At 32.6% G+C, this 15,026-nt stretch overlaps 1 protein-coding gene across 1 annotated transcript; it reads left to right on the plus strand.

The window, feature by feature from the left end:
* The first annotated feature begins 260 nt into the window (after positions 1-260).
* Positions 261-2,821, plus strand: LOC107864988 (acetylajmalan esterase-like). The gene is made up of 6 exons (XM_016711364.2): positions 261-318; positions 1,293-1,517; positions 1,585-1,785; positions 1,892-2,040; positions 2,192-2,472; positions 2,605-2,821. Exons 1-6 carry the CDS (start codon positions 261-263, stop codon positions 2,819-2,821), a joined length of 1,131 nt encoding a protein of 376 aa, XP_016566850.2.
* The last annotated feature ends 12,205 nt before the right edge of the window (positions 2,822-15,026 follow it).

A 15,026-nucleotide genomic window follows, 5' to 3' on the forward strand; every position in this document is an offset into this window, starting at 1 on the left:
GTCAGCATAATTCAAAAAATAATAAATTTATTATTTTCATAATTTTTCTTTTTTCTTTTTAATTTATTTTTTTTCCCTTCTTCTTCAATGTTTAAAACCTCCATTGTTGTCAATGTCCAAAACCTCCATTACCTCCATTACACCATATTCACCCCCATAAACTTTATCCCACCAACAAAATTACCATAACAATTAATTTCTTCTAACATTGTTTTTCATCCGTAACCCATCGTCTTTTAAAAAAAAAAATCTCAGCTATAATGGCTATTATTGTTTCAAAAAATGGCCACTCGACTGTTGGCCTCTGTGTTTTAAATGGTAATGACCAACACATTTTCATAGTTTTTCTATTTATTTTTCAGATATAATTTTTTTTAAAAAAACTAATATGATAGCAAGCTACATTTTTGGATGGATTAATAATTAACAGATAGAGAGGAGAAAGTCGACAATGAATCCGATTTTTCCGACGAGAATTCACCGAAAAACATCCTTACTACAAAATTATATATATTTTTTCTTTATAAAATTTGGTTTTGCCCGTTTAAACATCAAATACAATTTGATTTTATTCATTGTGAAATTGACATTGATTCGATGAAGATGGAGGATGAATTGTGTTATTTGGGAATGGAGTTGGAATTTAGAGGTGGGTGATGAAGAAATTATGTTGGTTGGGGTGGGGGTGATGAAGAAGAAGATGGTTTGGGGTTGGGGTTGGAGTTTCGAGGTGGGGGTAATGAAGAAGATGATGGTTTGGGGTTGGGGGTGGGGAGATGGATGCTGCGGGGTTGGGGGAGGAGTATTTTATTTTATTTTTTAAATTTTTTGCATTAATTTTAATTTAAACGCGTCAATTTTTATTTAAATAATTATGTATTTTTCACGTTAGATCTAGGGAGTAAAAAGTATTACTTTTTTATAGTTAAGGGGTGTAATAGGTCACTTATATAGTTTAGGTGTAGATTCGACTTTTCGACTACAGTTTGAGGTTGAAATAATATCTTTTTCCTTAATGTTTTTAGCCGTTTACTTTTGTTATTTAATAGGCTGGACACGCCTAAATAAGGGTAACATACGCGCCTTAGAATGGGGTCGCAGGACGGTAATAATATCACTTTTATATTATCTAGATGTGTAATAGGTCACTTGTATAGTTTAAGTGTGACTTCAACTTTTCTTGTATAGTATAGGGTGAAAATAATGTCTTTTTCCTAAAAATAATTGAGATATTACAATGTTTTTAAAATGTTATCATGATTCTCCCTTGAAATCTAGCTTGCTGCATTAAGATACGGATGCTCAAGAAGTACTAAAGCTTCAAAAACCAAGAATGATGAATTGTAGATTTGATAAAATATATCAATTTGGTGACTCACTTTCTGATACTGGCAATTGCATGAGAGAGAGCCTTTGTGGAGCTCATACTGAATGTAGAAGACTTCCTTATGGAATGAACTTTTTCCACAAGGCAACTGGGTGTTGTTCTGATGGCATGCTCCTTATTGATTTCATAGGTATGGATTGTTGAATCCCTAATTACCTAATGGCGTCTATGTTTGATTTTTTCCATTTTTCATGTAGCACTGGAATCTGGTCTTCCTCTCCTAAATCCTTACAAGGATCGAAATGCAAATTTTGGACATGGTGTGAATTTTGCAGTAGCAGGAGCTACTGCATTATCAGCAGAATTCCTGGCAGAGAATGACATTATTAATTTGTCATTTACAAATAGTTCATTGAGTGTGCAACTTGATTGGATGTCTTCTCATTTCCAGACCACCTGTTCGTTCCCCTGGTAAATACTATGATTATTTTGGGTATTTGCTTCTGCAAGTTGCATTAACTACGGAGTATTATATTACTAATTAATTTTCTTCTTGCTTGCTAGATTGCCAAGAAAAATTGAATAAGTCACTTTTCCTGGTAGGAGCAATTGGAGCAAATGATTTCAGTTATGGCTTATTGCAAGGTAAAACCATGGACGAATCGCGACGAATGGTGCCACGGGTTGTTCAGACCATCATTCATGGTGTTAGAGTGAGTTTATTCCTTTTAATCTTCATATATTCAAGAGGAGTATATTCGTCTGAATTCCATAATAGTGACACATTCTCAACAAACTTTGATTTATCATACGCTTCTATTTTCGTATTCTTTCTTGATTAATATACACTATACTGTTTTGCAGACGGTCATCGATTTTGGGGCTACTACAATTGTAGTTCCAGGCATTTCCCCATTAGGTTGTCTCCCATTTTTCCTAACGAAATTCAGGCCGATTGACAACTCAACTGCATACGATGAATATCATTGCTTGAAAGATGTAAATAATTATGCAATATTCCACAATCGCTGTTTGCAAGAAGCCATAGATGAGCTGAAGAAAGAGTATCCAAACATTACACTCATTTATGGTGACTACTACAAAGCCTATATGTGGCTTCTACAAAATGCCAAGAGTCTTGGTAAGTGCTTACATATGTCGTTTTCTTTTCCTATTTTAAGGGTCAAATTACAACATATCCTCTATAGATATTCTTTACATGAAAATGAAAAAGGGGGAAGAAATTAAAACCATATGCATTTACCAACTTTTTCAAGATTCGACAATAACTCTTTACAAAAAGCATGCTGTGGAATGGGAGGAGAATATAATTTTTATATACATAAACAATGTGGTACTCCGAGAGTTCCAGTGTGTGTTGATCCGAGTAGTTACATAAGTTGGGATGAAGCTCATTTGACACAAAGTGCATACAGTTGGTTTGCAAAATGGATAATTGATTATATATTGCCAAAATTGAACTGCCAAGTTTAATTCATGGTTGGCTGAATTTGAATGCACACTCAAAATAATTGATGCTATATTGCCAAAATTGAACTGCCAAGTTTACTTTTTGGAAGGTTTGCCCTTTGAATTATTGATGTGTGGCTATATGTATTTATAACTGGAAACATTATATGTATCAAAACAATAAAATAACAATATACTCTATAATATATTAAAAGTGTGTGAAGAGCCTTGGAAAAGTGATTTGAATTTTTTGTCCGTCATTAAAAGTCTTTGCTTTAGACAAAATCATCTTTTCACCCTTTTAATCTAATTTTGTATAATTATTTTTATAATATTGACTAAAGTTCTAAAATATATAGGAAGAAGAATCAATTAATACTTTCCTATTATAAAAAGACTCCTAAAATAAAAGAACTAAAAAGGAACTCAATTAAAAAAAAAATTCAAATTATAAAAGACTCCTAAAATAAAGAACTAGAAAAGAACTCAATTAGAAAAAAAATAAATTAAAATAGACGAATCAAAAAAAATAATTTTTTATACTATCAATATTATTTTTGGTGTGTCTTATTTTGTTTAGGTTTAAAATTGACTTTGATAAACTTTAAAAAGAAAAAAAATTGTAGGCTTCTTATCTTTTTGGAAAAAAAGATTTGCTATAATTATAACTTTTATTAGTTTTTATTTTTGAAAATTTTTATTTATATATTTTAAAAATTAATGACTTCTAACACAACTATAACCCCTGTTTTTTTTTTTACAATTTTTTTATATAAGTTATCATTTTACTTATTATATGACGATAACTTTTCTTCTTTATATTTTAATTAAACTAAATTAGAAAAAATAGGCACCTTTTATCTTTTTAGGTTTTCTTCTTATTTCGATTTTGATTCAAGTGTCTTCTTGCATTTATTATCATCATTCTTTTTTATTTCTTTAGTCAATATCTTTAATGCAAATTATATGTTAGAAAAAATTCTATCTTAAAAGGTAAAATATAATCTAAATGAGTTATTATTGAAATTTTTCATTGTTGTCATCTTTTTCATCAGTTTGAAATTGTTGGTCTATTAGAAACAATCTCTCCTCCTCTATAAGAAAAAGGTTAAATCAGCGTACACATTATTCTCCTCAAACCCTATATGATTTTTTGATGATAATGTAAGAAAAATCTTTTTTTTTTTTTTTTTAAATCCAAGTGAGTTTGTGTTGTCATAAACTTTTAAGGAGCAAATTATGGGTTATGTCCTAACGTCGATGTTACATTGTCTCCAAGAATTAGTAGCACTCAGTTTAACTATTTGTTGAAGGTATCTCTCCTACTTTTATCAATAAATTTCAAGAATAGAATTTAACTTGCAAGTTTGAATTATTATATTTGATTTATAATACATAGAAATTATATTTATTTAAAGTCAATTGTTATTTTTAATATTATTTTATGTTAATTAATGGTTTGATATAAAACACACGTGCAACGCATGTATATTTGACTAGTATATCCAAATAATATTGGACCTTAATGTATTTGAGTTGGATTATTTTAGTCCTTGATGTATACCACTCAACAAAAATAGTCCTTAATGGCAGAAAGTTTATGTTCCATTGTTGTGTTTTGACTCTTCGCGTTTGATGCAGTTGAAAGACCGCTTAATCCAAACCCTATCCATTTTTTATACTAGTTAAGTGTACGTGCTTTGCATATTAATAAAATATATATATTATTTTTTTAGTTAACATAAGTTTTTGAATTTAGATAAACATAAGAGAGAAAAGCATAATAACAAGAGACATTATAAGCAGTCTACATGCAATAATCATCCGATATTTATCGTATCTTTAATTTTTTCTAAATTTAACATCAAAACTTGACGACTTGTCCTAATTAAAGAGAGAATCTATGGTAGCTACAACACATTAAGCAACCTATAAATGAAATTATAAACTAACAAATTCGAATCTTTCGATTTGACAAAGTAGAAACTTTACAATTTTTATCGGCCAACTTTTTTTTGATTAAAATCAAATTAGGTTTCAGAGAATTTTTTAATATTTGACACGTAATTGATAACTCTATTAAGATTGAGTTGCAGGAATTTGAACAAATGGTATATATTAATAAAATAGAAATAGAAATGCACGTAATATAGGAAACAAACTCTTGATAAATTTAACCTTTTAAATTAACACCCATCTAATGTGGCATAGAGTTTTAAGTCAATTGTAATATGATAGCAGCAACCATTTGTGCTCTATGTTATATCATCGCCCAAAGCATATGTTTTTAACACTCAACCATCGAATAAATTTGATAATTATCGGAGCAAAATATATTGAAGCACTTCACATCAGTGGCGGATCTACATAGGGTCCAGGGGTTCATCCGAACCTCCTTCATCGAAAAATTATACTATTTCTACATGGTAAAAAAATAATAATTTATGTATAAATAGTAGAGGTTGAACCCAGGGGCGGATCTATGTAGAAGGTAACGGGTGGAACGGCACCCGCACTTCTCGGATGAAACTCTGTATATTTATGTGTATATGTATCAATTAATGTATATATATTATGCTTGGCACCACAATATCAAAGGGACTAGTGGCGTAAGTGGTCGAAATTGTTTGGTTTAACTCCAACAACAATCCAAAATCACCTACTCGATTGACAAGCATAGCTTTTATAGCTGCTTTATCTGCCTGAAGTCGTGTAAACCAGAAATGAATTAACAAATATGAAGCAAGACCTACTCCCTCCCATCCCAGGAATAATTGAAGAGAGTTATCTCCAGTCACCAACATTGGCATAAAAAAAGTAGGAATGAATAAATAACACATAAATCGAGGGCTATGCGGATCCTCAGACATATATGAAATGGAATAAAGATGGACCAAACTACTTATGAATGTAACCACAATTAACATCACTACGGTCGGGCTATCGAACACAACGCGAGTTTGAAACCTGTTTTAGAGTGATTTTTAGCACTTGTCTGTTTTCTCTTTAAAAAAAACCATAGTGTGGCTATGAAGAATAGAACCCGTGACCTCTTTTTTACAAAACACTTGATAATATCAACTAAGCAAGCTTTCATGTAATACTAACACTTGTTAGATATATATAATTATAGTTTACTCTTTGAATATTGATTCCACTATCCTAAAATATCGTACGGAGTATATGTTATTATTCAAAATAAGGTGGCACTCGGAGCTTTCGAATCTTGGATCCGCCTCTGGTTGAACACCCTTCGACTAGTCCGTACATGTACTACTGAACCCCCTCACTGAAAATCCTGGATCCGTCCTTGCTTTCACATCACTTTCAGTAGCCAAAGTTTTAACATCACTTCTTATATCTACAGGCTATAACTAAAATGCCAGCTACAACACAACCTGATATTCAGTGTAAAACAATAGTATCATAGATGAATCAAAACAGAGAAATAAGAAGAATTTAGTATGAAAAAAAACAGTAGGTAAATGTTAAGAAGAAGATGACCAATGGAAAGGATGACTTTTGACCATATTCTTGTACTTTTTGAATCAAACGTTTACCTAACCAAAAGTAAAATTTTGATGTGTACTAACCTTACATTATTTTGTTCTAAACAAAAAAATATTGATCCTTCAAGTTTGCCTAAAATCTAAGAGTAGCTTATATATAAATTTTATTTCAAACGTACTTTTTTCAAATGAAATTCTGAAATTATTAGTTATCAAGAAGATGCATATGAAAAAGAGTAGAAGATGATAATATTAGCGTCAACACATATTAAAAACAGATTTAGATTGAAAGGCGTATAAATTAAACCTCGATGGGGTCCACTTATAAACATAAAATGACGATTTGTTATACATGATTAATAAACTCAATGTAATAAGAAAAGGAAATCCTAAACCTAAAAATCACAAAGTTACATTGGAGATTCAATAATGAAAGTTACAAACCTCAAAAGGTTTTGTTTTTCTTAATCAATAAAATCAGCATAATAGAGAAGAAAATTTAAAACATGAAAATTAAAGAAAAAATTACATTAGAGACTCAATAACAAAAATAAAGTTACTTACAAACATCAAAGAACGATTTGTTATTTTATATATTATTTGTTTTAAAAAAAAAAACATATCAAAATCATTACAGAAAAGGAAAATACAGATTTAATATCATTAAAATGCAATATTCCTTCCTTAAATATAGATAAACTTAAATAACAATATCTCTTTCTTAAATATAGTTAATAGTAACTAATAGATACCAATCACACCACTATTCTCTCTTTAACCTTTTTTCACACCACTATTCTCTCTTTAACCATTTTTTCTTCATTTTTAAACAATCCGATTTTTTTTTCACCTTCATATAAATTCATTTTTTTTTCTATCAGAAATTATTATTTCAATAAAAAGCTTCCACAAGTTTTTGTTGTTTCATACAACGTTTGAATACACACAAATATGAATTGTGCTAATTTACACTCAATCATGATATATCATGGAGGAAGATGGGATGCCTCAGGTATATCTTGGTTATTAACTTTGATATTTTACATTAATTTTTTTTCTTTTCTTTCTGAAATATATATTGTCTAATTATTGATTAAGAAAAAGATATTCAGAGAATATATTAATAATAAAAAACTGAATTTCAAATAATTAATTAAAATATATTTTTTTCAAAAGTTGCTATAGCTTGTAATTATTTCCTTAGTCTAATAATTATTGAAAAGTTATGTTATAACTTACAATAAATAATCTAATCAGTCTATTTGGATAATTTTCACTAAAGTTTTTATATATACATATAGTATTCTAACCTAAATAGACTTCTATTATATTTCAACTACAAATTTTAGGACTTTGTACATAAATAAAAGATTCCATATATTGACGTATAATCAAAATTTCCATATATTGACTTCTCGTATGATTAGGATTTAGGAGTCTTCTCATAAATTTTAGAAGATACATTTATTTATACTCAATATTTAATATTATAAAAATAATATAATAAAAAAATTAAAAATAATGAAAATACGATTTTGTCTATTACAAATACTTTTAATGAAGGGCAAAAAGTTTGAATCATTTTTCTAGAGTTCTTCACATTTTTAATATATTATAATTATATAGATTATAGATAAGTAAGTATAAATCAAAGAGTTGATATAATATTAAAAAATTAAGTAAAATAATTTGAATCTGTATACATATTCACTACATATAAATAAATTAAGTATTCATATATCATCTGTTGCTGCCATGTGACCAGGAGTTCATGGGTTCAAGCCTTGGAACCAGCCTCTGGCGAAAATGCAAGGTAAGACTGCGTACGATACATCCTTGTGGTGGAGCCCTTTCCCGAACACCGCGCACAGCGATAGATTTAGTACACCGGACTGTCTTTTTTTTACAATTCATATACGGAAACATGTAAGATTAGGAGAGAGAAGGAAAACATTATTTTCCTTTTGTAAAATTAAAAATATTTTAGGAAAGAGAAAGAAATTATTGAAGGATTGAAGGGAGAGAAGACTTTTTTTTTTGGTTGGCAAAAGATATTATATTAAATATAACCGTCCATATCTTACAGAGAGGTACTTTGTGGCGGAGTCACTGTACAAACGATGGCAGTAGTAGTTACATTCCTACTCAAACTATTACAAACACTATTATACAAAGTCTCTGCCCTTTTTTTATTCCTGATCCGTTTGATAGTTGGTCCTCCAAATTTAAATATATCTGCTTGCAAAATATCCTTTATGGAGGTCGGAGGGTCCTAAAGTAGTAGAGGTCCCACACTAGTAGTATCATTTTGTACATTCTTTCTTGCCATCGCATCCGCCAACTTATTTTGTTCCCTATAAACATGTTTTACCTGGGGATTACCCAGAGCCCTGAGTAGGCACCTGCAATCAGAAATTAAAGAAGAGATTATATTAGGCACTTCCCTTAAAAGATTAACTACTTGCTGGCAGTCCAGGTTTATTTCCAGGGACAAAAACTTATATTCAAATGCTAATGAAAATCCTAAGAGCAGGGCATGGATTTCATCCTCTAAAGTGTTGGAAATCGAGACTTGGTTAATAAATCCTAGAAGCCAGACACCAGTGCAATTCCTGAAGACCCCCGCTATAATAGCATGCTCAGTTCTCGGCGTAAAGGTTGCATCTGTATTAAGCATTATGGATTTGGGTGCTGGTGGGTTCCATTTTATATACATAGGGATAGTCTGCTTGACAGGCTTTGTCTTTCCTGCCAAAAACCAGAACTCAGTTACAAGGGGAATGAACTGTGCCAGAGTTATCTGAAATTGTAAATCTTCAAAAGTGCATTTGTTTCGGTCTAACCAAATAGACCATAAGCAGAAGCTAAGGATAACTCCTGTAGGAATGGTGATGAAAGGTTGGTAAAGCTTAACTTGGAACAAACTACGGAGCCACCCTCGGGGATGCATGTCCGTAAGATTCGACATGATGCTATCAATATGAGTGGAGATACCTAGATCCAGCTAAAGCAGCTTAACAAAGTTATAGTGTAGAAAAAGATGGGCAACCATTTCAGAGGATGAGTGGTACATAGGACAAAGAGGAGAGGGAACACAGTTAGTGTATGGAGGTAAAAAGCCGTAGGGAGATGGTTATGATATGTAAGTCATAAGAAGTGTCTAATCTTTGGCAGGATGATTAACTTCCAGATCCACAAGAAGTCAATGACACGTTTCTCTGCTGGAACATCTTTGATAGTTAAAGCTTTGTAGCAGAAAGTGACACTAAAAAGTTTTCTTTCAGTAAGTCCCCAGATAAGTCTGTTCGAGTGGGAGGTATCAAAACGAGGAAAATAGACTGAGTTGATGTAGCCAATAATGGTTTGAGGAAGTTCAAAAGAAAGGTCATTGAAGGACCAACAGTTTTCAGCTCTGTAAGAGTTAATGGTGGCTTTTGGTTTATGCTGCTGAAAGGGACCTTGGATCAGACTACGGACAGAGCAATTTGGCCTACGCCATAGGTCCAAAAAGAATTTTATGTATTTACCATTTGAAGGTTGCCATTGCAGTCCTAATTGACATTGAACCCAACATATTCTGAGAGCTTTCCAAATTTTTGAATTGGCGCCTTTGCGTCCCAAGTACTTGGATCGAAGGACCTGAGCCCAAGGATCTTCGAAATGAAAAACACGCCAAGCAGAGGAGGCTAAGAGAACTAAGTTCTTATGGTCAAGCCCCTGGATGCCTAAACCGCCAATTTCTTTTTATTTTCGTGACCTCTTTCCAGTTTAAAAGGTGCATCTTAGATCGGATTTCAGTGTTATCCCAAAGAAAATTCCTTTCATAGGATTCCATCTTTTTTATGATATACCTCGGAAGATATATAAGGTACATGAGATGGTTGGGGAGGCTATTAAAAAGTAGACTTGATAAACGTAGCTCTCTCGGCCACGTTAAGAAAGGTAGTTTTCCAACCTGCTAAACAATTTTTGAAGTTATCCAAAATAAATTGGAAGTCATTTGAAGCCGGCTTAGACGTAAACATTGGGAAGCCTAAATATTTACCAAATTGATGACCCTCTTGAATATTAAGTTCATGGATTGCCCTATGCTTGACCTGAAAAAATAATCTTGATTTAGCATGATTTATTTTTTGACCAGAAACCATCTCGAAAATTGAGGAGATAGTGCTACACGTGGCAGGGTCAGTCTCCGCACATAGAATAATATCATCAGCAAACAACAAGTGGGAGATTAGGGGGTCTTGCGCACTTATTTTGATTGGGACCCACAAACAGTTTTCGAATACAGAGTCAATTCTACGAGAGAGTTTTTCCATGCACATGATAAATAAATAAGGGGAGAGAGGATCCCCTTAGCGGATACCTCTGGAGGGTGCAAAGAAAGGGGTTATCGAACCATTGATTAGAAGAGAAATCAAGGTAGTGGAAATGCAGGACATAATGAGGTTGATCATTTATGCCGGGAATCTATAGTACAAAAGGGTATCATAAATGAAAGACCACTCCAAACGATCAAAAGCCTTTTCAAGATCAATTTTTGCCAATATGCGACCTTTTCTGTGCCTAGTGTTTTAGAGGTAGGTGAGAAGCTCTTGTACCAACATAGCATTATCATAGGCTCTGCGGTTTGGTCAAAAGCTTGATTGTCTCTGGCCAATTAGCTTAGGAAGTAAAGGTTTAATCCGATTGACAATGATTTTCGAGATAATCTTGTACGTAGTATTACAAAGGCTAATGGGCCTATATTGAGTAATAGACACAGCATTTTGGCTTTTAGGGATGAGGTAAATAAATGTGTTATTTATTTCCTCTGGGATAGCCCAGTGGCTAAACACATTAAAGAAAAACTCCTCAATAGAGAGATGCACAATATCCCAATATTTTTAGGAAAAAAAAGAATGAATATCATCGGGTCCAGGCGCTTTAAAGGCTTAAAAGAAAAGACCGAGTCAATTATTTCTTTATAAGATAAAGGTCTTTCTAAATGCTCCCTATCTATATTAGTGATAAAATGGTCATTTGCTTCCTGAACCTGTTTATTAGAGTAAACAAGGTTCGTTGAGTACAAATTAGAGAAAAAGAGGTGATATGGTCTATAACTTCCTGTCTGTCAACAATCCAATTCCCAACCGAGTCTTGAAGGACGTACATCTTGTTATTACACCTTCGACGAATCGTGGACATATGGTAGAATTTAGTACTTGCATTTCCCTCATTGAGCCAAAGAATGTGGGACTTCAATTTCTAGAAATCATGTTCCATATGAAGCAGCTCATTCAGGTCCTAATTAAGTGAAATTTCTAAATTCGGAGGAAACAACTTGTTGGATAGTTAGGCGACTTCTAGATCCCACCTAACCGAGCCATGATACATCTTATTTTATAAAAAAATATTCCCAAAAACTTCTTTATTCCAAATGGTTACCTGCGCCTGAAAACAAGTGATGGAAGGGATCAAAGCGTTATACATTCGAAGCCAAGAGTCTTTAATGACCGAAGAAATTGAGGGTGGGTCATCCAAATGGTTTCCATTCTAAAAGGATTCTGAGATCTAATGACAGAAGTAGTTAGCTGCAGTAGTAACGAACAATGGTCTGAATGGGTCCGTGGAAGATGTCTAACCGAGGACTCAGGGAGTAATTGGATCCAATCACTATTTGCCACACATCTATCAAGGCGCTCCAAAATAATTGAATTATTCCTATGTAAATTTGTCCAAGTGTATTTACTATCCGAGAAGCCTAGGTCAATCATATGACAATAGTCAAGGCACTGAGAAAATTTATTAGCTCTAGAGAGACATAACGGAAGGCCTCTGAATTTTTTTTGAGGATTTGCAAATTTCATTGAAATCACCACCCATTAACCATTAACCAGGGCCCTTTGAAACAGTCAGCCACACACTTAAGATTTTCCCTAAGAGTAAGTCTCTCGTTCATATTATTATAAGCATAAATAGCAGAAAATAACTATTTGTTAGGGGAGAGGAGTACCTGAACAAAACAATGGATTTCTTGATGAGTCACAGCAATATCCGTAACATTTAAAAGGTCTATCTGCCATAGGATACTTATTCCTCCTGTATGTCCCGAATTTGGGACAACAACAACATTGGAAACTGAAGCTCAGCGGGCATAAACTGATGATTCATCCTATGAGTTTCCAAGAGGACCACTAGAGCAGGCCTATGCAGGTCTAGGAGTTCCTTAAAGTGAAATCTAAATTCTGGGGAGGAAGACCCTCTGCAATTCCAAATGAGAAAATTTATGGGGCGAGTATAAGTAAGGGACCTTCTGGGGGATGCATTAAGAAAATTAGTGTAAGGGAGAGAAGACTTGGTTGACTAATAATAATTTCAAATTTCGAAATTTAAGTCTACTCTATCAATTAGAAAAAAATGTTTTTGTATAAACAAGTATCTTAAAATTTAATCTGAGCATTGTAATTATTACTTAGTATTGTAAATATTAATAAGTAGAATGATCTGGTGTAATAAATTGAACTGTTCAAAATCGATAATTCAATCATTAGTTTATTAATTTATTGGTAATGGGTTATCGGATTAACGATCAGAGAGTTAATAAAAATTTTATAATTAATTATTTATTGATGCGGGGTTGGATTATTCAATTTTTTTATTGGGTAAATCTTTAACCCACTAAGAATTATCATATTTATAACGTTTCCCCTGGATATATCAAGTATCTTTTGTAAATTCAAAAGTTAAAACTCCAGTTATTATTCTATCACTAAATGTTTTTGTATAAACAAGTATCTTCAAATTTAATCGAAGCATTATAATTATTACTTAGTATTGTAAATATTAATAAGTAGAATGATCTGGTGTAATAAATTGAACTGTTCAAAATTGATAATTCAATCACAAAATTAGTTTATTAATTTATTGGTAATGGGTTATCGGATTAACGATCAGAGAGTTAATAAAAAATTTATAATTAATGATTTATTGATGCGGGGGCGGATTATTCGATTTTTCTATTGGGTAAATCTTTAACCCATTAAGAATTGTCATATTTATAACGTTTCCCCTGGATATATCAAGTGTCTTTTGTAAATTCAAAAGTTAAAACTCCAATTATTATTCTATCACTTCTTAGCTTAAAAAATAACAAGTCATCTAACCATAAAGTGCAGTCAATGTCCTTAAAAAAACGAAACCTGAAATTAATTCTCAAGCTAAATAAATTATTCTAGATAACACAAATAAATTATTCTTGAAAGGGTGTTCGGGTAAGAGGGAGATGCGGTATTTAGACATGGCTTCTTGTGATTGGAAGGGTAGTCTACTTCCTAAAGACTCGTTGCTTCCACCCTTAGTTGTTCCAACATATGATGGTTTGCTTGGTTATGTTGTTAATGGAACTCACTTGAGGGAAATTCTTGATATTAGTCCTAGCCAATTCCTTTGTCCTTTAAATGTTGACGTTTCTCCTAACGTCGTGAAAGATGTTTGATTATATGTGAAGTTTGAGCAACCTTGGCAAGATGTTATGATTGATTACACTAACCCTAATCCTCATACCTTGAGGAACTTGTGTTTGTTTGTCCTTCCTATTATTTTGCAAGGTTCGGATTCAAGGTCGAATCTTTTTCAAGAAGAGGAGGATGATACAGGACAAAGAGGCCTCTTGACTTTCGAGGACATGACTGGAGACCAATACGTTGAGATCCGAGCTTGGGAGCTGCCCAACCAATAAGGACGAGCCTTGAAGTGTCAAGAAAGCCTTTCAAAACACTCCAAGGCTACCCAATTCTACATACCAAAGCCGCCCCTTTGTAATGGCTCATTAAGGGCATTTTAGTCATTTTATAATAAGTTGTAACCTAGCTTATAAATAGAATATGTTAGGTCATTTTCTCACAACTTTGATGATATTTTGAGAGCTCTAGAGAGAGTCTTGCAAGGTGGATTCCTTGTAAACAAGTGTGGATATTACTTGTGTTGGTGCTAGTTTTGAAATGTTGGTTGCTTGGGAATCCCATTCCCTGAGGTCACCGTAGAGCTTGGTGTTACTTGTATGAATTTTTGGGTCTTTGTGTTTAATATAAATTTAGGTTCATAGTGTTTGTACATTTGTATGTCAAGTTACCTATCTGTCTATCTATTTCATAGTTGTTGTTGTTCATTCGCGGGTTTGGTGTCCCAAAATCGAGACTTTGTGTTCTTCTTGTTCTTATGCTTGTGTTGTTAATCTAGTTTGCTGGCTCGCTGATTTTAGAGGTGTTGAACAACTTAATATTTTGTTATTATTGTGTTTTCGTTGTTATTGTAGTGGTCACCAAAGGGGTCCTCAGTTCTTCTAATTTGTGGACTGTTTTGGTGTTTGTTTTGTGTCTCCTTTGTCGATCTTGTATCAATAGCTGAAGCGAGGAAATGACAGAGTAACAATAAAATCAAAGAATAAAGTAGTAAAATAATATTAATCTATGTATTTTGCGCATTGCATAGACACTAATAATAACAGTATTATTCAAAAAGGAAGTAAACATGATTACGTACTAACATCTACTTTAATCCTCAATGTCTATGTCATCCTAATATTTCAATCTCGCTGCTTCATCTTGTCTACCATGAGGCCGTTCCAACCTTATCCCAATTCCCAAATATCATTTGTACATGCACTTGACCCTAATTATTCTCTTTTGAATTAAATTTGAAGAAAAAAAATTATCGTGAATGATTGTTGATCTAATGTT

Source organism: Capsicum annuum, chromosome 3, assembly GCF_002878395.1.
Source record: "Capsicum annuum cultivar UCD-10X-F1 chromosome 3, UCD10Xv1.1, whole genome shotgun sequence".
Taxonomy (NCBI): Eukaryota; Viridiplantae; Streptophyta; class Magnoliopsida; order Solanales; family Solanaceae; genus Capsicum; species Capsicum annuum.

Bases quoted from the DNA above. Each gene is read 5' to 3' on its own strand.
- LOC107864988 (XM_016711364.2), top strand. From the start codon at position 261: ATGGCTATTATTGTTTCAAAAAATGGCCACTCGACTGTTGGCCTCTGT. The intron at 1,786-1,891 runs GTTCGTTCCCCT...CTTGCTTGCTAG, and splicing joins TTCTCATTTCCAGACCACCT to ATTGCCAAGAAAAATTGAAT. The intron at 2,041-2,191 runs GTGAGTTTATTC...ACTGTTTTGCAG, and splicing joins CCATCATTCATGGTGTTAGA to ACGGTCATCGATTTTGGGGC.